Here is a 25,508-nt window from a genome sequence, read left to right as displayed (position 1 = left end):
TCCCACCCCCCTCCCCTCTAGAACCCTCAGTTTGTTTTTCAGAGTCCATCTTCTCTCATGGTTCGTCCACCCCTCCGATTTCCCCCGCTTCATTCCTCCCCTCCCGCTACCTTCTTCTTCTTCTTTTTTTTTTCTTAACATATCTTGCATTATTTGTCTCAGAGGTACAGATCTGAGATTCAACAGTCCTGCACAATTCCCAACTTCTTTAAGGGCTGGTTCCCATCCTGCCTGAATTCCATTCAGAGTGCAAGTGAGTAATCCCACAGCATTGGTATTGTAGCCTGAGGCAGAATTCTTCCAGCGATCGGCACGGCTATTTTTCCTAGACATTCAAACCTTGATAGGATTTTGTCCCAGACCCATATGGCACCCTGGAGGATGACGCCTGGCTCTTTGTGGTTTGGTGGCGGCGTGGAGCAACACTTCATACTAAGAACAGCTTCAAAGCTAAGAGCATTTTTTTTTAAAGATTTTTTATTTATTCATTTGAGACACGGAGATACAGAGAGAGAGAGGGAGAGAGCATGAGCAGGGAGAGAGGGAGTGGGAGAAGCAAGCTCCCCGCCGAGCAGGAAGCCCGATGCGGGGCTCGATCCCAGGACCCCGGGATCATGACCTGAGCCGAAGGCAGACGCTTAACGACTGAGCCACCCAGGCGCCCCAGCTAAGAGCAGCTTTTTAAAGTAGAGCTGGGTCCCCACCAAGTAGGCTGTAGATTGGCTTTGTCACATTACAGTTTTAGGCTGAATACATCCCATTAGTAAATATTTATTGAGTCACTCCTATGTACCCTGTTCTACCCTAGGCTGTGGGGATAGAGGAAGGGGCTAGGATAAATGCAAACCAAACCACTGGCTTTGAAACCAAACTAAAAGCCCCCAGTTAAGAGATCAGAGAGGAGGGGAAGCATAGGCACTGAAGCCAGGATAGTTGGGGCCCTTTATATAGCAGTGTGCTGTAGGACCATGTAGTAAATTTAATGAATGTAGGCAATCTATCAAGACACTGCCAGGAAAATACCCCTCTATTCTTGGAGGCAGATCATCGTGTCAGCCCTTCACTTCTCTTGGCCAGTGTGGATAGCCTCACTGAGCCATGAGAGTACAAGTAGGTAATGATTCAACCTTCTTTAGGCAACCTACAGATGCAGTTCGTTCTGCTGATGTTTAATCAAGTGGAGAGATGAAATTAACCAAATATGTATTCTTGACTGGTGTGTGGGTGCCCTTCTGCTCCTTCTTTATGAAATTCTACTAACACCCTCTGAGTGGTATACCTTTTTGGATTTATACACAACACTCTGGGGCATAGAATGAAAACCCCCACAAATTCCAATTTCTCAGATCGGTCAACAAACTTGCTTTCCTGGAAATTATAGGCTGTTCTTGTAAATTAAAAGCTTGTTGAAAGAAGCAGCGAAGTTTTAAATTTTAGAAATGCTTATGATTCAAGGAAAAACAAAGGTGCCAAAGGACCTGATAGGTTGTCATATAATGTTATCTTCATGTAATTGATCCTTTGGAAGCCAATGTTTCTAAGCGTAGTTCTACTCCAAGTTGCTGATGTGGAAGCTACATAACTTTGATAGAGATAACTAGTTTTTTCCTTGTCATAAAAAAAAAAAAAACCTCACTAAATGAATCCCCTAAAATTATGTCTTGTAAAACAGATGACGGGTGAAATCTGTTGAAAGAAACATAAACAAATGATTGATGGGGGTTCTGAGAACACTGCTGTGTGAAAAGAGTTCTTTTGCCACCTCAGTTGGTGCGGTGAGAAGCTTGTGGTGAAGCAGTTCTTCCTCTCTGAGAATAGCATGACCTTCTTGTTTTATTTTCACACCTGCTTCGCCAAAGCCAGTATCTTCCTTCAGCAGAATAGAGTGAAAGGTGCTCTTTAGGAGTGAACCCACCAAAAATATGAGCCACCGACCTGTAACTGAGGTTTTGATAATGGACCTTGCAAGAACCAGAAAGGTATATCGTATCAGGGAAAGAAAAATCACAAAATGTACTGGCCTATTTTCTTTTGTTCTAGATTCTTCTTACTCTTCATAAATGGAATTTATTTGTTTATGATTTCTCTGGAGTATGATACAAATTCTAATAGCCACTGAACACGGTTGAAGCAATCTCTGTTTCACTGAAGTTCTTGTAAGCACCATGAGTTTCCTGTTCCCACTCTCGCTCCCAACATGGAGACACGTGGCACGCAGCTCAGATGTTTCATTCTGCACGAGAGCCCATAATAAATTTAAGAGGGACTCTGTGACTTAGAGCTCAAGCAACTGAAATTTCGAAGCAACATCTGAGTTTGTAGTTTGTAATTCTGGCATGAAAGACTTGAGCAACTTTTTCTTTATAAGCCTTAGCACTTGGCCCTCAGACACTGGTATTGATTCTGGAAACATCTTGCTCTTAAACTTGAAAGGTTTGAGTTGCTGGTCTCCTAGAAACACTCAGGCTACATGCAGAGCTGATGACTGTCAGTGCTCTGAGAGAGACTTAGAACAGAAAGGGAACCTGTAATTGAGAGAAAATGACAGATGGCAGAGCAGTTTGCTCTTGCTGGGTTATAGTGAGCCTCCGAGTGCTTCCACCTTGATGGGATAAAGTGCAACACAAACGCAGGGCATTACCAAATGCTAGGCATTACCTTCTGAAACCCAGATCATTCTTTTAGTTTCCAAGGGGACTGTGGAATAAACTCTGTTCCACAGATTTCATCCTTAGTCATGCCTAAAATCTCATTTAGCAATATCATTCCACATCCATTTATTTAAGATTATCTTTGAAGCTGTACAGTAAATATAGTAAATCACCATTAATTTAAGCTTCTCTAGTTGAGCTCACTTAGATAGGGTTTGAGTGAAAATTTACTTCTGTTTCATCTATACTAAAAAGAATGGCTTGTTAAGCAAGTCAGTATATAAAGATTATAAGAGCTGTGCCTGCCTATGTGCACATATGTTTTACAGGTACTTGGAGATATCTATTTGCACATAAATGTAATTAACATGCTAGTCATAAGAAGTTCCCACCTATCTGAAAACTGCCCTAGACCAATTGTTCATTGTTAATACTTTATTTACCTGTGACATAAACTATTTTCTAGATAGTGAGGAGTTCCTATATGTAAATCTTATCCAGATAGTATCTTTAATAGAAATTGAAGCCGAAAAACAATGTTTTATAAAGCAGAATTTCCATGACATTTATGATATAAATTTTCAAATATTCTGTTTAAAAAGCTACACATGCTTGTAGTGGTAAGCTATGTATGCATTGAAAGCAAGAATTTGTCATAATGGCATCAGTTAGGGTATTGCTTTGAGGAACCAGAAATTGAGAAGATTTTGAGCTACAAAGTTAGATATGGTTTAATATCTAATACCAACTTTGTCAATTTATCACATTATCATATTGTGCTTTGCCATTCACATGATTTTCTAATGTAATAGAATTTCTTCAACTGAAGGCTTGAAACATTAACAACTCTCGTGCCAAAAGAATTCATCTAGCTTTTGTTTCTGTTTTAAAGTCTTTCCAAAATATTTTTCTTCTTAATAGCTAACGTGTTACATATCATGCTTCTCTAAAAGTTTACTTCCCGGGGGGTGCTTTTGGATCATTTAAAAATGTTACTTGTGTGATATTTCAGTTGAAGGGGACAAAGTTTCTTCTTTGAAAATGATAAGGCCCTGTTCAAATTGTACTTGCTCATGTTTTTAAAAGGACAAAATGTAACTCCCCCCGCCCCAATTATTTTGACAGCCAAGAATGAGAGTTTGAAAATTTGATGTCAATATTCCTTTTCCTGCAGGGTTGAACTGCTCCCATCTAGCAAGCCGAGCAAGTTCCCACAATGCCTAGCCTCTGACTGGTACCCCTAAGACTGGGGGGAATAGAATATATTCTGTGTGCTGGTATTAAGGAACAGGGGAGGTTAAGAGGGAAGAAAAAGGAATGGAACCTAGGGGCTGATTTCTGCTCTTTTAATTTAATTGCTCATTATAGAATGCACAGGGCCAACTATGAAACACTAACACACAACCTGACCAAAATGAGAAGTTTGCCTTCTAGCACCTCTCATATGGCTAGTGCCTTGCATCCTGCTGTTGAATCCCAGGCATTGTGGGTTCCTGGGTGTCCAAGGATCCTGGGAAGTGCCCCATGCTCTAGTTCTATCCTTTATTTACGTGACTGGTCTGAGCTTTCTTTCTTTAAAGACCTTTTTAATCTGTGTATTTATGCTATAAATTTCTCTATTCTAAAGTAATAATAATCATAAGTATAATCATACAAAGTATACTCTAGAGTAGTGCTGTCCCATAAGACCTTCTGTGATGATGGAAATATTCTAGATCTGTGCTCTCCAAGATGTCAACCATTAGCCACCTTGGCTATTGAGCAAATTACATATGGCTATTGAGCAAATGAAATGTGGCTAGTTCAGTTGAGGAATTCAATTTTTCATTATGTTTAATTTTAACAAATTTAAATTTAAAAAGCCATATGTGATTAGTGGCTACTGTATTGGATAGTATAGCTCTAAATATTTTTATCTTAATGCAACAACTGATGGCCAGTGGACAGGTGGGTCTTTAGCATACCTTGCAAATGCCCCACCTCAGAGGGGAGAGGTAAGCCAGGTTCCCTGATCCCCAGTTACCTGACTCTGCTTCATTGCCAGTGGCAAATCAGACTCCACAGAAAACATTTCAGGGAGAATGTAAAATGCTTCACTATGCCTCACATATTTTGACACCATTTCCTTCTTTTTTCCCTGCCTTTTATCCCTCTCAGGTTTCAAAAGAAGAATTTTTGAACTATTATGCTGGGGTTAGTGCTTCTATTGACACCGATGCCTATTTCATTTTAATGATGAGAAAATCCTGGAGATTATGACTTTCTATCTACTAATTCTTTTGGAAATTGGGGACTCTCAGAGAGTGGAACGACTTTGAAAGAAGTCCAATGCTATAGATTTTTGATAAGGTGTAAACTAAAGTTTCTGAAAGATCTAGGATTTTAAAAGCAATAGATCTTCAGTCATCTTACTTAATGACCTGGAACATATCATTTGCTTAAATGCCTGGGGATATATTTTTAAATCAGAAAGAAAGGAAGAACAGACGGAAGGAAGGAAGCTATGAAGTGAGACTAGAAAGTGGTTCTTAGGTGAAATAATGTACCTCTTGTTACAGCTGTTCCTCTTATAGGGATAAATGTAGATGTTTCCCCACATCTTTATTTATTCCCTGTCTTCGCAGTCTTTAGCAGGGGGTGATGATAAAAAGATTGGAGGAACATCTGACTTTGTAAAATTTCCTGAGCTTACTTATTTTAATGGGTCTCTTGGTGAATACAAATAAAATTTATTTTATTCTGAAATTTAATGGCCTTTTTTTTTTCTATCATCATATTTTGATCTAGGGATTTAAAGTCAACAAATGCCCACACATGCATGAACAGGGGACATAAGTGATTCTGGTGACAAAAAGAAGGTGAGCTCAGTTGGCCCTCTTGGTAGAAGGCTAGGCTTTCATGGAGTAGGATCACTTCCTGGGCCAGCCTATCAGGACATAAAGCAGTATACAGGGAAATCGAAGTGCCTATGAGAAGCCTTGGAGCTTTAGGGTACATCAATGAGGAAGACTTCGAAACTGTTTTGGGAATTCATCTTTGGAACCCACTTTTAGGCTCCTCCACAAGGCAGATGATACAAGGTTTCCTGACCCATTTGTCTTCCTCTAATATTTACTTCTCAGAAAAGAAAGGTGGCTGGAAGTTGACTACACATATAACCACAGGCCTTCATCTTGGAAAAATGAGGTGGGAGAGGAGATGAAATGCTGGGCTTTTCAAACTTTAATGAGCCCCCAAATCACTGGAAGATCTTGTTAAAATGTTAATTCTGATTCAGAAGGCTGGAGTGGAGTTTGAACTTTAGCCTTTCTAACAAGCTTCCCTGTGATGTTGATGCCTCTGGTCTTCAGGTAACAACACTTCAAGTAGCAGGGGATAGAGATACCAGCTTGTATATTTCCAGTGCTTTTTGTTTATTTGTCCATCTCTAGTTGGCCATCATAGTTTGTGATTTTTGATTGCTGGGCCATCCTCTTCTTGCCCTTAAAGTCCTGAAAATATGAAGGAAGTACCAAGAAAATGTATGTACCTCCCAGGCATGTGTAGGAGAGAAATAGCACTCCCAAGAGGCCTTGTGTGGAGACATTTCAATTGGAGCATTTCTCACAGCCTAGGGCTGAGTCCTGCAGCCTTCCAGCCTCAAGGATCTGAATGTGTCAGCGCACTGAGAGTAGGTCCATCTTTTAAGACAGACCTACGTTGAGCAAGCTCATAGCAACTGATGCTAAAACTGGAATGCCAAGTCATTCATCTACTATGAAGAATGCAATTCTCACATCTGCTAAGACCAGATCAGAGGACCTCCCCTGGGCTTGAGGATGAGAGAGAGTAACAATTCAGCTCTCAGTTCAGTCACTGTTAGCAGTTTATTCTCAGAGGCTACTAAACAATGTAGAGGACATACACTTGGCATGTTAGGGTAATGTTTGCTGTGGTAAACAAACCCTAAAATTTATAAAAGCTCATACAATAGATATTTCTTTTTCTTTTTTTTTCTTGTTTGAAAATTAATGTCTTTATTATTCTTTGATGAATACAGTCTACCAGTGTATGCCCAAATTAATGTAACAAACTGATTATGTGCTAATGATTAAAATAGAGACTAATTGCTGGTTAATACTGTCACCGTGAGGACCACAGAATATATTTTGGGCACTACATATTATTATCCCTTCTTCCTCCCTAATTTAAATTCAGATGTGTTTAATTCTTCATGTCTTGCTTTAAATAGATATTTCTTTTTCATTCATGAAGCAGTGTTACATATCCGCTGTTTGTGGTCAGTGAATAGCTTTTCTCCGGGTGGTGATTCTGGGTTGCAGGATTACTCCATTTCGTAGTTCTGCTGTTTTTCAGGGCTCTTTAGTCACTGATATCCAGGTGCCTGAAGGAGAAGAGTGTGTAGAGAAGGCTGAGGAACTTTCTGAAAAGCTATGGTCTGGAAGGGACACACAACCCTTCTGCTTGCATTTTGTTGATGATTAACAGTCACTTGATTATATCTAAGTGCAAGGGAGGCTGGGAAGTGTAGGAAATCTTCCTGCCAGTGCAAATCTATCCAACAGCAGGAGAGTACAAATTTTAGTGAACCACTAGCTATTTCTGCCCCTTAAAATAGCAGTCCCCGTTGCCTTCCATTTTTTTTTTAAGAGAGAGAGAATGAGCAGGGCAGAGGGAGAGGGAGAAGCAGACTCCCCACTGAGCTAGGAGCCTGATGTGGGGCTCAATCCCAGGACTCTGGGATCATGACCTGAGCCAAAGGCAGATGCTTAACCAACTGAGCCACCCAGGTGCCCCTGCCTTCCGTTTTCTTAGGGAGGCATGCTTGGTGGTCTTGCTAACCCATGTGGAGTAAGATATTTGCCAAGTTGGAGGAGTATAGAACTGGGGTCTTTCTTTCCTTAGCCATGTTAGCAACCAAGAAAACAGCTTCTATAACCATATCAGGTAATGATTCCCCACTTAGCCAGCCTTGTCACTGGCCTTATGGCCCTATTCCAGATCTTGAAATTCATGCTACACCAACACTGAGGCAAGTATTCATCCTTTATCTGCCTCTACAGTTTAGGGCTAGGAATTTTCCATCTATGTCCATGCAGGAGTTTTCTGCGGGGAGTTGTAGCTATTTGCTATCTCGCATACTGGAACCAGGTTATCCATGTTAGTAAATGAGAAAATTTTTGCTCTAGAGGCAGATCTTTGTTGGAAACATAATGATAAGGTTTTTTGGTCACTGGAATAAGAACAAAGGGCATGAAGATTAGAATATTTAATGAAATTAGGCTGACAGTTTATTGCATTCATCTTGCCAGTGAGACCATAAAATTCTTTTACAACAATCCCTGTAGGGAACTAAAAAAGATTCCCTCCCTGACCTCTCTCTTTCTCAGGGCTTCATAGCTCAGCAACTACCCATCGAAGGGACACACTTTTCACTGTAGATATGTCAGTTAGACATGTCAATGAACTCACTCAGGATCTGGCCTGCCTCAGCCATTTGAGGGTGATGTTAGTCTCTGTAGGTTAATTTAGGTACCTCTGTTTTAAATAATTGTATATAAAACATCACGTAAAGATAATATTGCTCTGCGGCGCCTGGGTGGCTCAGTCGTTAAGAGGCTGCCTTCGACTCAGGTGGTGATCCCGAGGACCTGGGATGGAGCCCCGCATCGGGCTCCCTGCTCAGTGGGAAGCCTGCTTCTCCCTCTCCCATTCCCCCTGCTTGTGTTCCCTCTCTCGCTGTCTCTCTCTCTGTGTCAAATAAATAAATAAAATCTTTACAAAAAAAAAGATAATATTGCTTTGAAGGGTATCTTATTTCCATGCTATTTGGAGTGTACCTTACTGAAGCCACAGTGAAGTGACCACAGACATCAGTTACTTTCTTGTTTCATATTGGAGGGGAAAATTAAATCAGAACCATCTTATATGGAAATAATTCAGCAGAATAACTAATCATCCTAGTTTAATAAATCATGGGAAGATTTCAGGGTTTGAAAGAGTTGTATACTGACAAAGTGGACTATTATTACAGATAAAAATTGTAGGGAAAAATTTTAGAATCAAGTAGAGTTAAAAATCAGGGCATCATTAAGATATTAGCTCTAACACATAATGCCAGCTACCAAAAATGGCAGGAAGGGAGACTTTACTTTCTTTGGTTGCAAGAGCCCAGGTAGTAGACATTTGCACATGTTGCTCAGGTTCACTTGAAATCAGCAGATCCAAAATAAAATTCATTACTCCTTTCCCTGCCCTCCATTAATCCCATCCCATCTTCTACTTGCACTGAGCATGCTTTTATCTCAGTCTGTGTCTTTGGCTACAGGAGCTAGAAACCCAAGGATCTTTGTCCCCTCTCTTGCCAAGAAATGGTTAAGAGTACAAATGCTAGAGTCAGCCTGCCTGGTTTAAAATCTGACTGTGTGGCTTACTAGCTTTATAAGTTTAGGCGAACTACTTGACCTTTCACATCTCAGTTCCTCATCTGCTAAGTAGAGATAATAGTAACTATATAATTGGGTGAATGTTAAATGGGTTAATATATGGAAAGCACTTAGAACTTTAGCCGGTACTAAATAAGCTCTATAGGAGGGTTTGCTATTATTTTACTTCACTTTCTAGAGTCAGCTGATTTTTTTTTTTTTTGGTGTCCTTTCTCTGCTTTCCCATGGCACATGTTGAATTCTTCCTACTTCAAATAAAGAAATGGTCCCCAGGTAAGTCTGTGCCTACAGTCTTATACCTTTTCCTCTACCCTTCATGCTAATACCAGGATGATTTCTCCTAAGACTCAGGTTCAATCATGTCACTTCATTTCTTAAAGACATTCAGTAACTCCCCAAGCCCATTTAAGAGTTCAGACATATGGCATGGCATTTAAGGCCTCCATAATTTGTTCTGACCTATATATTTCCAGATGTCTGTTCTGAGTGCAGAGCCTGATGCTGGGCTTGATCCCATGACTCTGAGATCATGACCTGAGCTGAAACCAAGAGTCACATGCTTAACTGACTGAGCCACCCAGGTGCCCCCTGTTCTAAGGTTCTTAGATGTGGCAAGCAGGGGAAGGGAAGGGTATAACTTCAGTTCATATAGGCTATCCTTGAGACATCTACCATCCTTCTTTTCAGGGTCTCTTAAGTCCATCCAATCATGGTAGCTTCTCTACTATACTTGGGAAATGACAACTTTGAGAAGCTACCAGTGGGGTAGATGAAGAGCTCACTTTTGAGATCTATGGATATCTAGGTGAGAAATCCAATAGGCAGTTGGGTATTCATTCATTCAATCAACAAGCATTTATTGAGCAAATATTCAGTACTACCAGTGAGTACTGTCCTAGGTGCTGGAAATTTAACCTTGAACAAAAGACATATGATATATTTACTCATTGAAGTTCAGCTTAGTAGACATGATTCTAAAGCTCAGGGTGTAGGTCTGGATGGACAAGAAAATCTTGAAGGTAAAAAGCCAATGAGTGTAATGAAAATAGCAAAGGTATGGGAGATATCAGATAATTGAAGGGGCAAAGTTCTGGAGTGGGAGGGAAGGGTGGAGTAAAGGACAGTAATGGTTGATTTGGTCTTCTATTGACAGAGGGGCATCTCATCCTTTGACTGGGAGAAGAGATGGTAGGGATTTATGGGAATTTGGGAACTTGTAGATGGAAATAGGAAGAGAGGAAAAAGAGTCGTGACCCAGTTTTCTCAAAGTAAAGGCAAAAATACCTGCTGGGAATGAGAAGGGCTGAGGTTTAATGGAGGGACTTGGAGAGGTGAAGGTTTGGCAGGAATCATGGAAGGCATTGGAAGGGAGAGAGTGCTGCCAAGCACCAATAAAGGACAGCAAAAATTTATATGGACACCATTTGGCAGGATTACGAGATTTTCACCAAGACAGTATAGGAGATAGGGTAAAGAAGAAGAGATGTGAACCATAGAGACATGTCATATTGAAACATGAATTTACTTACTTCCATTTTGACCTCAGTCTGTACTTTCTAACTAATTAAGTTCTTTTTTCCAACTTATCTCTTAACTCAGGCAAAAGACCTGGCAGGCAAAGTATCCCATGTTGGGAATCGAAACCACCCCCTCAAGCAATAACAATTGCCCTATACTAGCAAGACCCCGCAGGATTGACCCTGGAGCAATGATTGACCTGATCTTTACTGCTCACCTAAACATACCCACCAACTTTTGTCCCACATTTTCCTTATATAAACCTAGAAGTATTTTCAGCACTTTGGAGACAGCCTTTGGGCCATTAGTCCTCTGTCTTCCTAGTGTTGGCCTCGCTGAAATAAATTCTTTTCTTGTTTCACTACTGGATTTTGTCAGTGGTGAGTGGCTGAACCTGTTCTGTTTGGGACCCCTGGAGCCAGGTGCTCTTGCACCTTTGGGCCCCTGTTACAATTTCATCTTGTTCCATAGCACCTATCCCTGCAATTTGCACACAAGAGGTGCTCAATGAACTGTGGTGGAATTCAGAAATCATTTGGAATTCAGAAATTATTTAAAAGATGGGAGGATAGGGCATCTTGAAGTTCACTGTTGTGTCACCCATAACACAAAGAAGAAATCAGATTATGACTCTAGAACAGCAGAATCTCATTTTTAATTGAATAAGTCAATATCAATGTTATTCTAGAAAAATAAACTTTACAGAAAAAAATAATAGTTTTAATTCCAAGTAAGAATTACATTGAGAAACATTTTATTATTTTAATTATTTTTATTATAATAATAAAACATATACACTCCCTTCCAAAAGGAAAAGAAAACAAAAACAGTAATTGAAAAGTCTCTTACTTTTATATTTCCATTTATCATTCCATTCTTCTTCTTAATAATAATGACTGAAAACGTTTTGGAGCTTTGCCTTCTAGAGTTTTTTCTAAGCATATTCTAACTCTACTATTCTATCTTCTCTCTAAATATACTTTTAAAAAAGATCTTCTGGGGTGCCTGAATAGCTCAGTTGGTTAAGTGTCTGACTCTTGGTTTCAGCTCAGGTCATGATCTCAGGGTCCTGAGATCGAGCCCTGTGTTGGGATCCATCCTCAGCGGGGAGTCCGCTTGAGATTCTCTCTCTACTTCTGCCGCTCCCCCACTTGTGCATTGTTTCTCTCTCTCACTATCTCTCTCTCTTTCTTGCTCTAAAATAAATAAATAAATAATAAATAAAATCTTTAAAAAAATATCTTTTGTAGTAGACACTTTTGTTTGCTTCTCTAACATCCTTTATTTCATTCCTCTCATCCCTATTTTGTCTAGGTACCTATCTCATCCCCAGGTCCAGAGAGTGAGCCGTTTCCAACCCAGTTAGTGCATGGCATTCTCTAGTAACTGTCATTGGTCCAGGGTTGCACACATGACTTTAGCTGGATCAATCATACTGAAGGGAAAAAATTAAATTTCATGCTTAGGAAAGGAGTGTGAGTGTGTGTGTGTGTGTGTGTGTGTGTTTTCTCCCACTTAAAAATTCATATGAGAAATGTCTACATTTGTTGCTATTAGATTAAGGGATCTATGAATATTGAAATCCTTCCACTGCTCAACCACTTCTCTTTCCCCCAAAATTCCCAGTACAGGTATAGACAAAGCCATTTCATTAAGGAATGGAAAGAAGGTATCTGTGGCCTGCTGCTTTATGGATGGGACAGGAGAGCTTCCTCAGAAAGGGACAACATCTGTATTGCCCTGTAAATGTGGCCTCATATCTATCCTCATATTTGACTGAAGGAGGTGCATTACTGTCTCAACTCTTTATCCCTTTCCTATCCACATGCTTTACCTTATGTTTCAGAGTTCCCATACAGGAGAAAGTGTTTCACAATCTAATAGGCAAAAAATTTTTATTATTTCATTTGCACTTTTTATTCTGAATGAGAGTGAGCATACTTCATATTTTTAGAATAAATTTCACTTTTGTGAACCCTCTCCTAATGTGCTTTGTCCATATTCCTCTTAAATTATTCATTTTTGCTTATTGATTTGTAAGACTCTGGATACTAAGGATATTAGCACTCTGCCTGTCTTGTAGTTACTATATTCTTCCAGTTTATTTTTATCTTTTCTTTTTTTGTATGTATTTTTTTTATTCAATAAAGGAATTACCAATATTTTAAATTTTACATACTCAAATGTATCACTCTTTTTCTTTTATGGTTTCTGGGTTTTGTGCCTTTTTTAGAAATGCTTTTCACATCCAAAGAGTATAAAATGATTTGCCCATGTTTTCTAGCATATTTGTTTTCATTTTAAAAATTATTTATATCTTTGATCTATGTTGGATTTATTTTAGAAGTTGGTTAATACTTGCCCCTTTATCTATAAATGGCTAGTGTATTGCTCTAATCTCTATTAAATAATCTACCTTTTCTCCACTAATTAGAAGTAAATGAAATTTTTATAAGTATCTAGATCTGGACACATAGGTTCTCTATGTTTATGTCTATGATTGTCAAAAAACAAAAAACAAAAAATTTTAAAAAAAGGAAAAGAAGAAGAAAAACGGAAAATCTAACCAGGGATATCTATAATTTCTAGGCAAGTAACTTTGTAGCTTTTTGCACTGAAAATTTTTGTCATTTTGTCGAATGTAATTTATATTGTCTTTAAAAAATGAATAAATGTCAAAATCACTCATATAGTTAGTTTCTTTTCAATTCTTTTCTTCTCCAGACTTGTGCAGGCTCTTCTTGAATTTTTCCATATTATATTTAGAACAATAGCATATGTACATATGTATATGATGGGGAAAACTACACATTGCTTATTAAATATGATTATTTCTGAGCAGTGGGATTGGGGAATGAGGTCTTTTACTTGCTTTGTCATATATATCTGTGTTTCTTGAATTTTGAGGAATAAGCAAGTATTAGTTTTTAATAAATATTCAATGAAGATTTAAAGAAATAATTCAACATACGGAAATATAATCAAAGACCTTAATGAAGTCTTTTAGTGTATTTTTTTACTTGATCCCTTTGTGTTTTCCAGATATGCAATCATTTCATCTGCCAATAATAATCATTTAGTTTCCTCCTGTTTAATATTTATGCCTCTTACTTTTTCTCCTTGTCTAATTGCATTTTCTAGCATTTCAAGAATGTTAAATGTGGTGACAGTGGAATTTCTTCTGTTTTATTTCTAAGTTTAGTGGAGTACTTTTAATATTTCACCATTGAGCATGACCCTGGCTTATATTCTATTCTTATTTTACTAAAGTTTTTTTTTTTATTAAAAAAATTAATCCTAAGCATCACTCAAATCTGCATTGGCACCCTCACATTTAAATCCATGAAAGTTTATTGATGTGTAAAAAAGGGACTTGATAGTATATCCATCAGTCTCATGGAAGAGCACTTATTGAATTTTTATCAAAACTAATTATTCCTTAAACTATAAAGGAAATATTTCACTGTTACCAATGGATAACAGTGTCTCTAGCTTAATATTAAAATATTTTCTGATTATTTATCCTTTTTGTTTAATGACTAGTCCAATTCATACTTTGCAGCAACTAATTTGTCATAAAAAAAGAAAAAGTCCTTCTCAGCCTCTGTGAGTTCTCTTCTCATTGAGAAATCTTTACCACAGTAGAAAGGAATTGACCCTCATAATTTACAGTTGAGGGGTCCAACTCAAGTGTTTCTGCAGAAGTCAGCATCAAAATTTTATTTTTCAAACCTCAGGGGCTTCATGTGTTGTTTGCTTCACATTTGTTTTCACCAGTTGCTTTGTGAGTGTTAATGTATTCCTCTGATCCACCAAGTTTTATGTATCATACTTTCTTTGCCTGAACAGCTGCCTCATTGCAAGCTATACACAAATCCCATACAAATGCCACAAGCCATTAAGATGCAAAGTTAAATTAGACTGCAATGTGCATCAAAAATAAACCAAATAAGTGAATAAACAAAATTAAATGCAGATATTCACCAGAAAAATGAAGCTTTGGAAAATTCTTTCCCCCACCCTATTGTTTCCCCACATCTGTGGTTACAGTGGTTAAGAGTGCAGCTGGGGAGGTAACTGTGGATGGGGAAGACAACCGACTCCTTACACGTGGCTGCCCAGATGTGCTACTCTCTCAGGGATGCAGTGCCTGCCTCTGAGCATCCTAGCCTGGCATCATTATATCCTGGATGGTGATGAGAAAGCACACTGACTAATACAATATCATTCACTAACATGCTGATTCATTCATTCCATGTTATGATTGAGTGCCTTCTGGATCTTAGGTACTGTGTTTACTGAGAACCCTGATGATACTTTGCCTTCAAGGCTGTGATATGACATTGTGACTGTTCCTATGTGTATTTGCCCCCCAGTGACTGTGAGCTGGAAACTGTGCATCTCATCTCTGTAACTCCAGTGCCTAGCACAGAACAAAGGAACGCAAAGCAGATACTCAACAAATTGCTGTTAATTCCTTAATTTGTTAATTCATTACTTAATCACTGAGTGAGTTTTCCCTGAAGATCCATATATAAAATGACAGCAAATGACACCAGAATGTGTTCAGTGGCTGGGGAGAATTGTCGCCCATTCTGCCCCTATTCCTCACAGAAGACAAGCACAGGCACAGAGAGTTCCATAGCATTTAATTAAATATGAGATGGTAACACACACTGGATACTTAGATACTTAGCAGCTCTGCAAAATGTTTGTAATGCACATGGGAGGTACACGGTCCAATCAGAGACCTTCACTGTAGTGAATGCTAGAGAGTTTTTAGAATAATCCCAAAGAAAAACCACTGAGCTGACACAAATACCATCGGATCTGCCCCATTCCAGTTGTCTTACCACATATTCTCACCACCTTTCCAGTCAGTTTCGTCTTCTAGCCCCTCTAGAAGTGCTATGAAAACACAAGTAGGCGCATCTGAAATAGCCCATCTTTGGCTTTTCTGAAGCCAGTTTCCATGGAAACCAGAAGGACAGGAGAGGCAATGGCTAGTGGAAAATCGGTTGGATAAGCCAAGACTCTCTAGGTCCAGCCAGGATTGTTGAATTGACCAAATGAACTGCCTGTTTAACAGCTCTCATTTCACACTATATAGATCTAGCAGTTTACATCACTGCCTTCTGCGTTGTCTCTCACCAGCTTTTCTTTCTTAATGAAATCCAAAAGAGGGTTGGTCAGAACGGACTTGTAATCTGATATTATTCAATGTTCCTGAGTATAAGATCACACATGAGCAGCAGTTATGATTATAAGAGGATAATACATGGATTTTAAATTCCTCCAGTAACAGACAGACATTCACACACGAAATTCAAATGATAATCTGTGCCCAACAATACTGAAACACGGGATTTTAGAGCTGGAGTGACTTGGATCTTCCTCTAGACTTATCCCCTCATTTCTTTGAGAGATTGTCTACTATGTCAGGGAAACAAACTTCTGGCTTTCAGTCCTGACCTCACACCTAAGGTGGAATAACTTACTTGTCCTTTCTGTGCCCCAATTTTCCCATAAGTCAAAGCTAACGACACACTTCATGGGACTTCTGTGGATAAGGTACAAGAGAACCAGGCTCGCATGAGGTTTTCTGTGATGACCTCCTCTTTGAGACCTGGTTCCCATTTCTACAAAAGGTAAAGAACACATGTCCACCTGGTGGAAAAGGTCTTCTGCTGCTGACACACCAGACAGATTCTGGGCTTTTCCTCCCCGTAGATGTGTATCACTTTTTTGGCATTTTTTCTTGATTGTCTTCAACAGGGTACTTTGAACATGCCTCTATGATAGCACTTTGTGTGATTATAATCATTTGTTTACAAAGCTGCCACTTTCATTAGATTTTTCCACTTTATAAGGCCCCCAACTTTATTTGTCTTAGATACCCTACACCCAACTCTGTGGCTGGCATATAGCAGCCTACCCATAAATACTTGTCAAGGAAATGAAAGGGATAATGCTTATGGAAATGCTTTGAAAATCACAAAAGCACTAAGCAAATCTAAGGGAATGTGAGATTATATTCACCACTACTGATTCAGAGAAAAGGATTTGGAAAGTACAATGTCCAATGGAAGAATAAATGATCTTATTATCATTAGGCCTCTAAGCCAGCAGATAAGATCTGTTCAACAAAATTTAAAACCCCTTCCCAGATATCACAAAACAAAACAAACAAGAAAATCAAAAACAGGTCACCCCCCAACAAACTAAAAACAGAACAAAAAGATACAAAATGTCAACAACAACAACAGCAACAAACCCCTGAACAAAACCAAGCCAAACCCTGGATCTATGCCCTTCATGATTTCCTGTGCCTCAGCTGCCCTGTGTGGTTCTGCATGTACCCAAGGGCTGGAGGCCTGTGGGAGAGGACTCTGCTGTTCTCCCCTGGGTTGCAATTTCTCAGCTGCCTTGACTTGGTTTGAGATAGTCACTAGAAATTCATCTAGACCAAGAAATGCAAGAGGACACATGTCAGATCATCTTTATCTTCAAGAACAGGGCCAAGTCGGGCTCATTCACTGCATATGCTTATAGTTCTCCCTGAAGCTTGTGGCAAGATACAAGGCCATAAAACTCAGGACAGTCTGTAGACACATTTGGGTTGGGGCAGTCTCTACACAGATATAAAGTTATTCCTGGCTTATTGCTCAAATGCCCCTGTGTCCAGAGCTGGCAACAGATTCTTCTATTATCGGTGGATGCAGCTGAGTGGTGGTAGCAAGAGAATCATGCCCTTGATAACTAACAATAGAAATTCTGGGCTTTTCATTTTTCAGAAAAAACAAAATCAAATAGAATTCGTGGTTTTTTCTTGCCTTCTTCAGTTTTCGTAGACATGGCTGGTCATGGTAGTTCACATACTATATGACCCTTTCTTTCTCTTAGCATTTTCTCGTTTTGGTGGCCATTTCCCTATGTGTCTAGGAAAATCCTGGCTTATGCTGCTTGTCCTGGAATGAGTATTTATAACTTCCCCTTTCACTTTCAAAAGTGACCCAATTTGGACAATAAATTTTATAGTCACCCGTTCGTTATTAGTGAGGTTTGGCACTTGTGAATGGGATAGCCTCTAGTCAAGGGGAAGGCATATGGCTTGGCGGGGGAAACCACAGTTAGACTACAGCCATCAAACTCCACGCTGAGTGGGGACAAAGTGGACAGGTTACTTAACGCCCCCAAGCCTCAGTTTCATCATCTATTAGAAAAGAGAATAATAATAATAATAATAACAATTGCCCCAGTGCCCAGGATTACCATGAAGATGCAGGGAGACAAGCTGTGTAGAGCACAGGATACACAGTGAGTCCTAGTAATGGTAGCTATCAGCGCTGTTCTCCTTTCCCTCTGTCTTCCCTTGCCCTCCTCCTACCTTCCATCCCCTTCCCTCCTCTTCCCTATCCTTTCTTTAATTCTTTCCTGCTTCTTTTTCTTTCTGAAATAATGGACTAATTTGGGTTGCCTGAAGCAGAGTGCTCCTGCCTCAAGCCAAATGCCCTGGAGTGGGGAGGAGTGGTCCAAGCTATGTTTCTGAATCCTGTAGATTATATGGAGGGCTGGCATTAATTTTTTCTTCTTTGTGCTGCAAGGGGAAGTAAGTAGGAGCTTAGTCATCTTTGTGGGTCATCATGGTTCCAGTCCTGTGTTTCTGACAATTCACTGGTTTTGGTAGAAGCTGGACATAGTGACATATGCTTCTTCCTGACTTGATCCCAAGGAAGTGAGCATGGGCTGTCCCTGGGCAGTTGGGTTCAGTGTCAGGATTCCTGACTGGAAAGTAGATGGAGTGGGCACGGTGCTATTTGTAGTTCCAGGGCCAAGCAGCAGGCCCTGGTACACATGAGGCCCATTCTTGCAGCCTTCCCTGCAGTCTGGGGACCTGGAAGAGGGTTGCACAAGGGCCTCACACATACTGATGCTCCCAGCCAGGCATCCAAAGGGTGAATCTCCTCTGAAAGCTTTTGGGGTGATGGCTGCATGCTCCGATGGCCAGATGGGGCCCTGCATACCCCCTCCAAGCCTCTGCTTCTCAGACTCGTCTAGTTGTGAAGGAGAAGTGTCTTGCAGAAAGCTTTCTGCTTCATCTCTAGCTTGAATGCCATCCACCTTATGAATCTGGCAGTCCAGGAAGCTTTCAGGATTGAAACTCACATTCAAATTCTGCACCAGAAAAGAGAAAAGGCATTTAGAGTGCTCCAAAGGGACACACGAGCAAAGGTTCAGTTCATGGGAGGATGTAAAGAACTTTCTGACAGGGGTCTACCAGAGAATGTCAGAAAATTACCCACATGTTCTAGTTGACTCTGCCTCTGGAGACACTCTGACACATCAGAGTCTGAAGTGACTGGCTATGCCCTCCTGCCCTGGGGAAGCCCAGGAGACTTCTGAGACTTGTATCTCATTTTAGTTTCCTACCTCTAGGGAGGTACAGCCCGGATCTCATGAGGGACCCTAGTCATGGGGTGCACAAAAGACCAAAACTTATGGTTGAACTCTTCCCTATCCTGCAATATCATTCTTGGCTACTGGGATGCCTCCAACATTGTGGTAGAAGCACCAGAAGCACTCACCTTTTTGGGTTTCTTGCACAGCTGTTCCAGAGTCTTCTTATGATCGGGGAGGCTGGGCCACACAATAGGTTTAATTCTGAAATAAGAGGACATTGACAGAGAGGAAATGAATGGTGAGGGAGCATGCACAGTAGGTCTTTCCACTCATTCTGAGCCAGAAATCAGAAGAGCAGGTTTGTAGTCTTGGCTCTGCCACAACTATAGGTGGGTGAGCTTGGACAAGTGACTTGCTTTCCCTGGGCCCCAGTGTCCTATCAATTCACAGAGGGGTTATTGTCAGTGATCTCCGTGAACACCTCTGGGAGAGAGCCCTGGGGAAGAGGAACAGTGAGGGTTTGGCAATGGTGTAGCTATGGAACCAACATTCACCCTGTTCATCTACTCCTAATATAGGTGTTGTCATCTTATTCCTCCTCTCTACTGGCAGCAACTCCTCTGCTCTTATTCTGGTGGAGATGAAGAATATTATCTAAGTCACCCAGGGAAATTGCTTTAGGATATTCTTTTCAAGTTGGAGTCTGTGCTGTGGGAGTCTTCCTAGACTATTAATAACTTGAAGGTATGTGTTAAAAGGATCATTTTTATAATGATGCAAACATGGCTCTGTCATGGGGTAGAATGTAAAAGTCCCATGAAGTCATGTGTTGAAATTCAAGCCTTCAAATACATTCTTCATTTTCCCTGGGTACCCCCAGCCGCCCAGACATTTTGGAGACATAGTTCCTATTTCTTTAGGAGAAAAAGTTGGGGAGGAGGGTTTGCCCTATGTCTAATTTACATGTTTTCAACGCTTTATGAAATTAACTGTTGAAATTCACCAGTTCCCCAGGCTAGGGAGGAATGTGGGCACTGTAATCCCTGAAATGTCTTATTCCCCTTTGTAGTTTTCTCATCAGTAAATAGGGTTTCAGCTCCAACTGTCTGGGGCTCCATGTAACCATCCTCTTGACTAGTTAAAGTTCACCTTTTTTTCCATAACGCACAGGCCAAGATGACCATCAGAGCCACAGAGAAGAAACTCAGAATGCTAATAGTTAGTAAAACAGGATCCATCCTCCCTGGAATGTAAGGATAGATCTTGGTTAGCAATCATTAACCATGCAGTGGGGGAGGCTTTCAGGGTACTTTGAATTTATTTAGTAACTTAGGACCATTTATTATTTCTTCAAAGTCGCTCTCCAGTGAATAGGATGATACACTAGCTTTATGCACTAGGAATTTTGGCTTCAGTAAGTGGCACTGAATTGGGTGACCAGGTCTAGAACATCTGTCATAAGACCTCATCTGGCATTTATGGCTGGCAGCAATCTCTCCCCAACTCCCACCACCAAGAGAAGGAAGCTCAATAGGAGAATGATGAGGTGGATGCTCTACATTGCAGACTCGGCAATTTCCCGTCTGAGAATGGGAGGCTGGGATGGCAGAACGGTTCCCCTCATACCTCAAAGAGAAGGTATGTGTGCAGTGTTTTGGTTCCTCAGGGGCCTGCCTGAGCCATGTTCTTTGTTTTTTCTGGCAATTCTCTCTTCCTAGACCACATGGATATCTTTGTTATTCTGAAAAAGGAGACATGGAAGAGCAGCACTTGCTTGCCCATCTTCCATCACCAAAGGTGTTCCCTAGAGGGCCTTTACAGAGACCAGCCATTGGGATTCCAATCTAAGTTGATTCAGTGGAGGTAGTAGGTGGGCATTTTGTTCAGAATTAGTAGCAATTCCCACGGGCACCTAGGTCAATAGAGTCATTGATGGTACTAGTAGAGTCATTTAATCAACGACTAAGGGCCCCGCTCCCACCACTTCCTTGTTCTTCCCCAAAGGGGCAAAGATGGCAGGTCATTCTCTAAAGACAGTGAAAGAATGCCCTCCGGGAGTCCTAACTTGTGGGTTCATTTCCCCTCTCTGGCTCTTACTCTTGCTCACACACTTTGACAGGCAAAGCACTATGCAGGGCACAAAGACTCTTCGGTCACTTCCCACCTGTGATCTCTGGAGTTCTGAAGTGGAAAGTTGGACTCCATTCACTCCAGAAGCCTTGAAAATAGTTGGCATTAGGGATGGACCGGACTTTAATCTCATACATTGCATCAGGTTGTAGCTTTCTCTGTAGGAGGGTCAGCTTTGTACTGGATAAGTTCACACGCTAAAGAGCAAAACATGCCATTACATTTTTAGGATTGAAAAAGAAGTGCTGCCCAGATCCCCTGAATCATTTCAAGTTGAGTGCCTTTAGTCACATGGGTACTCTCACTAGGAAAAGGAGCTATGACACGGGGAGGACCATGTGTAAGCTCATAAATGATGCTACCAGTGGTCAAGGAGGGCAACAGTACCATGGGTCTTTGTTCAGGTGAGCTGGGCTCTCCCACTCCAGGAGGATATAAATCACTCCCAGGCTCCCACCTTCATTTCCACATTCAATTTCTTTTTTTTTTTTCTTTTTCTTCTTCTCCCCTTTCACATTCCAAATGGAAATAAAAGGGAATGGTAAGGTTAGTGAGCAGGAATAATTTCTCTCTAGAAAGATACCATCCTACATTGCAAATAGCAATAGAGAGACAACAGTATCTTCAAAAATGTGTATCACCCTTAAGAAAAAAAAAGCATCTTTCAATTTGATCGGTAAAAAGTTAATATTCCATTGCTATTTACATTTATACTTTTTATTATGTTATATTTATACTTATTCAATTAGTTTTCATATATTTATTGAATTTATGTATTTCTAATTTATGAGACATTTCCAAGTTTCTTGCTAATTTTTCTGTTGTTACATTTGTCCTTTTCTTAATGATTTATAAGACCTCTTTAAATATGCTGGATATTAATCATCTGTCAGTTGTATGTGTGACAATTTAATCCTAATTTCTAATTAGCCTTATGACTTTGATTATTGTGTGTGCTGACATTTATAAGCCTTTATTTTTATGTAGTCACATGTATCCATCTTTTGCTTTTTTTTTTTACTGCTTTTATGCTTAGAATATTCTTCTTCATCTCAAGATTATATAAACATTTACCTATATTTTTTCTGCCTTGTTTAGAGTTTCACTTTTACATAATTTCCTTAAATCATCTTTTTATTTTATTTCTTAATATGGAGCAAGTTAGGCATTAACTTAATTTTTTCCACAAGAAGCGAACTGACTGTCCTAATATCATTTATTCAACATCCTTCCTTTCTCCACTGTAGGTGTTTTTCCACTGGTGTAATTTTCAGATGAAGACTCAAAAGGGCAGGATCAACATAGTCTAGTTTGTGCAGTGGGTGCGTAGAAGGAGGGAGAAGGCTGTTTAGGGCAGACATTACACTTAATGTAAGTACTGTACAGCAGCATGCTGCAGACAAAGAAGTCTAATCTTTGCCTGAGAAAAGGGAACAGTATGGATAAGTAGATACTCTTTTCACCTTGAGAAAGAGAAGCCATCATCTGGTTTTTGCTCATGTGATACGAAAAGGACAGAAGTTAAGCCAGTAGGTTCAGAGGAACCTGAAAATCTGGGACTCTCTACTTTTCTCCCATCTTTTCCCCAAGACAGATTTCAGGGACAGCAGACCATTCCAACGACAGTGACTCATGGAGTCTAAATAATCCTCCAGATTATGATACAAATGAAGTTTTTTACTTTGAGGATGAAGAACTCAGGCTTAAAAAAAAAATGAAGAAAAATATTCCACTGCCCTCCTTCCTTCAGGCTGCTTCCATAACTCCTGTGAACTAAACTGTGGCTATGAGTTGGTGATGGTTTTCGCCTGATTTGCCAGTGAGAGTTGTATACTTTTTGAGACCCCCCCCAAATAAAGAGGATTGATTTGGTCTTAATCTATATTGCCAATCAACTGCATAATTTAGAAACATTATAAAAACAAAAAATAGAGCAAGAAAAAAAAATTAGAGCTAGAATGGGATGGCCCAGAGAAGATCTAGGTTTTGTGAAACCTGAAGCTTTTATACTTTGGGGAGCTCCTTTCAGGAAAAAGTATATTTTGAACACAAAATTGCTAGGGACCCTCCCCAGGTGAATGTACCTCTGGGACCATAAAATTTATAACATTAAGTTTTTATTTTATAGTTTTATGTATTTTATAATTTTGTGTATTTTATGTAAATTTACTTATTAAGTATATTTATATATACATCTTTATGAATGTCATAATAGATAAATGTAGTTAATCTACATACCATCCAGTCATTTTCATTTTTTTCCTGGCGATAGGCTACCTCATGCATTAATTCTTTCACATACTTCTTTTGTGAGTGAGATGTGTTAAATGTCACCAGAAAGTCATTTGCTCCCTCGCGATAGATGACTCTTATGTCAAAAGGAGCCTCAGGTTTAACTGGAAAGGAAAAAAGGAGGTCAGTCTATAGGGCAGTCAAGAAAATAATTATACTTTTTAAAGTTCATCTATTCTGAACATCACATTCTTTTTCTGGGTCAGTAACTGAGCAACAGTTCAGAAAACCATTTCTTCTTCTTCCTGGTTCACAGCCTGACTACACTTTTCAGCCTCCCCAGCAGTTGGGTGCGGTCTTGAGCACAATGTGGGGAGAAGTGATGTGCACCACCTCCCATCCTGGCCCAGAAACCTTACATGTATGGCCCTTTGCTTATTGCCTTTCCACCACTTGGAGTCATATGTTGAAGACAGTGGGACCACAGGATGGAGGAACTCTGAATATTGCTTGGAGGAGCATCACCCACAGATTAGAAATACCCATTTTGGCTCTTATGTGAGCAAGAAATAAAATTCTGGTGTTTGAGATATCATATGTTTTAGGGCTTATTTGTTATAGCAGCTAGTGCTAATTCTACACCAAAACATATTCTCTTTGCCTTTTGAATACTAGAGAACTTGCTACTAACTAGCCCCCAAACAGGAGTATTTAAACTTGGAGTCCTCATTATTCCAATAAAATCAGATTGTAAGCTGGGAGCCTTGTACCTCACCTCAGCTATGTAGAAGTTGAGGGTCTGCATCCTGGCCCTAAGCTCATAACTTCCAGTGTGACTTCAGTCTAGTTTGTATTAGCTCTAAATTCTTCTCCGGTCTCTTCCGTCTGCCTGCCATGCAAAATTCCTCTTAGGATCACACGCACCATGTATGAAATGCTATTGGAGGGAGATAGGTTTTATTCTAGGCAGAACCAACCCAGATAAAGATACTAAATTCCTCGAAAAGCATGTGTGTCATGTGGCCTCCCCACCATTTTCCAGGGACTTTCCTGTCTTGGGTTCTTAGCTGCTCTATCACCAAAGCCTGGGGTGGTAGTTAGCTGTCTAAAGATAGGACAGCCACTTTTTTGCATAGCTGGTCTCAGACAGAGATGGGCAGCATATAGGCTAAAATCTAAGCTAACCCCATTGTTAATGGAAGAGTACGTGTTCATCAAACTCTTCCTCTGTAGACTGATTCTAAGCTATCTGACTTGGGCTTTAAGGCCGACTTGCTGACCCAGTAAAGTGAACTCACGTGGTGAATTTGGCTCACTTATTGTAGTCACTTGCTTATAGTGGTAACCACCTAAGGTTTCCTTGCATTGCCCCAGAGATCCTGAAAAAGAGGAAGTGTCTCCTTTGCCCTTTGATGTCTTATAAAAGAGGGAGTTTATTCTTTTTTACTCTTAGATGCACTATAGAAAGGGAAGGTGCTCTGGGGAAACAAGGGGAAAGGCGGGTGGGTATAAAGAAACAAACCAACAGAGAATCCTGTCAACCCTTTATACCTGCCAAGCCAGTTCCTACTTTTCATTCAAGGGAATAATTAAGATTCACGTTCTCAATGAAACCTCTGACACTGAATTCCTTGCCTCATTCCCATCTCCCAAGGGACTCCCAATCATGGAAGAATTAAGGGAAGAACAGACTGATATTGATTATATACCTATTAAGCACCAAGTGCTTTACTTACACAAGCTTCCACCAACAATCCCTAATTACTGCTATACTGATGAGGAAACTGAGTCTCAGAGAGGTTAATTAAGTTCAGGCTCCTATAAAATGGTTTGATAGTATTTAAATCCAATTCTGTCTGATTCTGAGGCTTGTTCTTCTTTATTTTAGCTTTTGTTTCTGTGCTCCATTATCTCACACTGGCTTGTCCAGGTATCCTCCAAACAGGTCTGTCTCTGGCCCAAAGGGTGTCTTTGAGCACATTAGAAAAAGTTGCTCATTCCTCAAGCAAAATTTTTATAAGTTAATTTATTCTGGAAACAATCTGAACAATAATATAGATTTATCCCACCAAGGCAAATGGGAAGGGAGGAAGCTGCCCCTCTAGCCTTATCAGAGGGACCACACCTAAAG

At 40.0% G+C, this 25,508-nt stretch overlaps 2 protein-coding genes across 2 annotated transcripts in view; one reads left to right on the top strand and one right to left on the bottom strand.

The window, feature by feature from the left end:
- Positions 1 to 5,365, top strand: part of CAPSL (calcyphosine like) — a 25,380-nt gene extending 20,015 nt beyond the window's left edge. Inside the window, exon 5 of the mRNA XM_031030433.2 lies at positions 4,809 to 5,365. Within this exon, the coding sequence (XP_030886293.1) occupies positions 4,809 to 4,910 (102 nt within the window). The 3' untranslated portion in view covers positions 4,911 to 5,365. The remainder of the gene's footprint in view (positions 1 to 4,808) is intronic.
- A 9,882-nt stretch (positions 5,366 to 15,247) lies between these two features.
- IL7R (interleukin 7 receptor) overlaps positions 15,248 to 25,508 on the bottom strand; it is a 28,470-nt gene continuing 18,209 nt past the window's right edge. The window contains exons 4-8 of the mRNA XM_031030420.2: positions 23,384 to 23,541; positions 21,180 to 21,342; positions 20,165 to 20,258; positions 19,201 to 19,276; positions 15,248 to 18,790 (exon numbers count right to left, since the gene is read on the bottom strand). Coding sequence (XP_030886280.1) covers positions 18,287 to 18,790; positions 19,201 to 19,276; positions 20,165 to 20,258; positions 21,180 to 21,342; positions 23,384 to 23,541 — 995 coding nt within the window. The 3' untranslated portion in view covers positions 15,248 to 18,286. The remainder of the gene's footprint in view (positions 18,791 to 19,200; positions 19,277 to 20,164; positions 20,259 to 21,179; positions 21,343 to 23,383; positions 23,542 to 25,508) is intronic.

This window comes from Leptonychotes weddellii, chromosome 7 (assembly GCF_054177405.1).
Source record: "Leptonychotes weddellii isolate Sample4059 chromosome 7, ASM5417740v2, whole genome shotgun sequence".
NCBI classification, from domain to species: Eukaryota; Metazoa; Chordata; class Mammalia; order Carnivora; family Phocidae; genus Leptonychotes; species Leptonychotes weddellii.
Note: the sequence above shows the minus strand (reverse complement) of the source record. Positions and strands in the feature narration are given on the sequence as shown.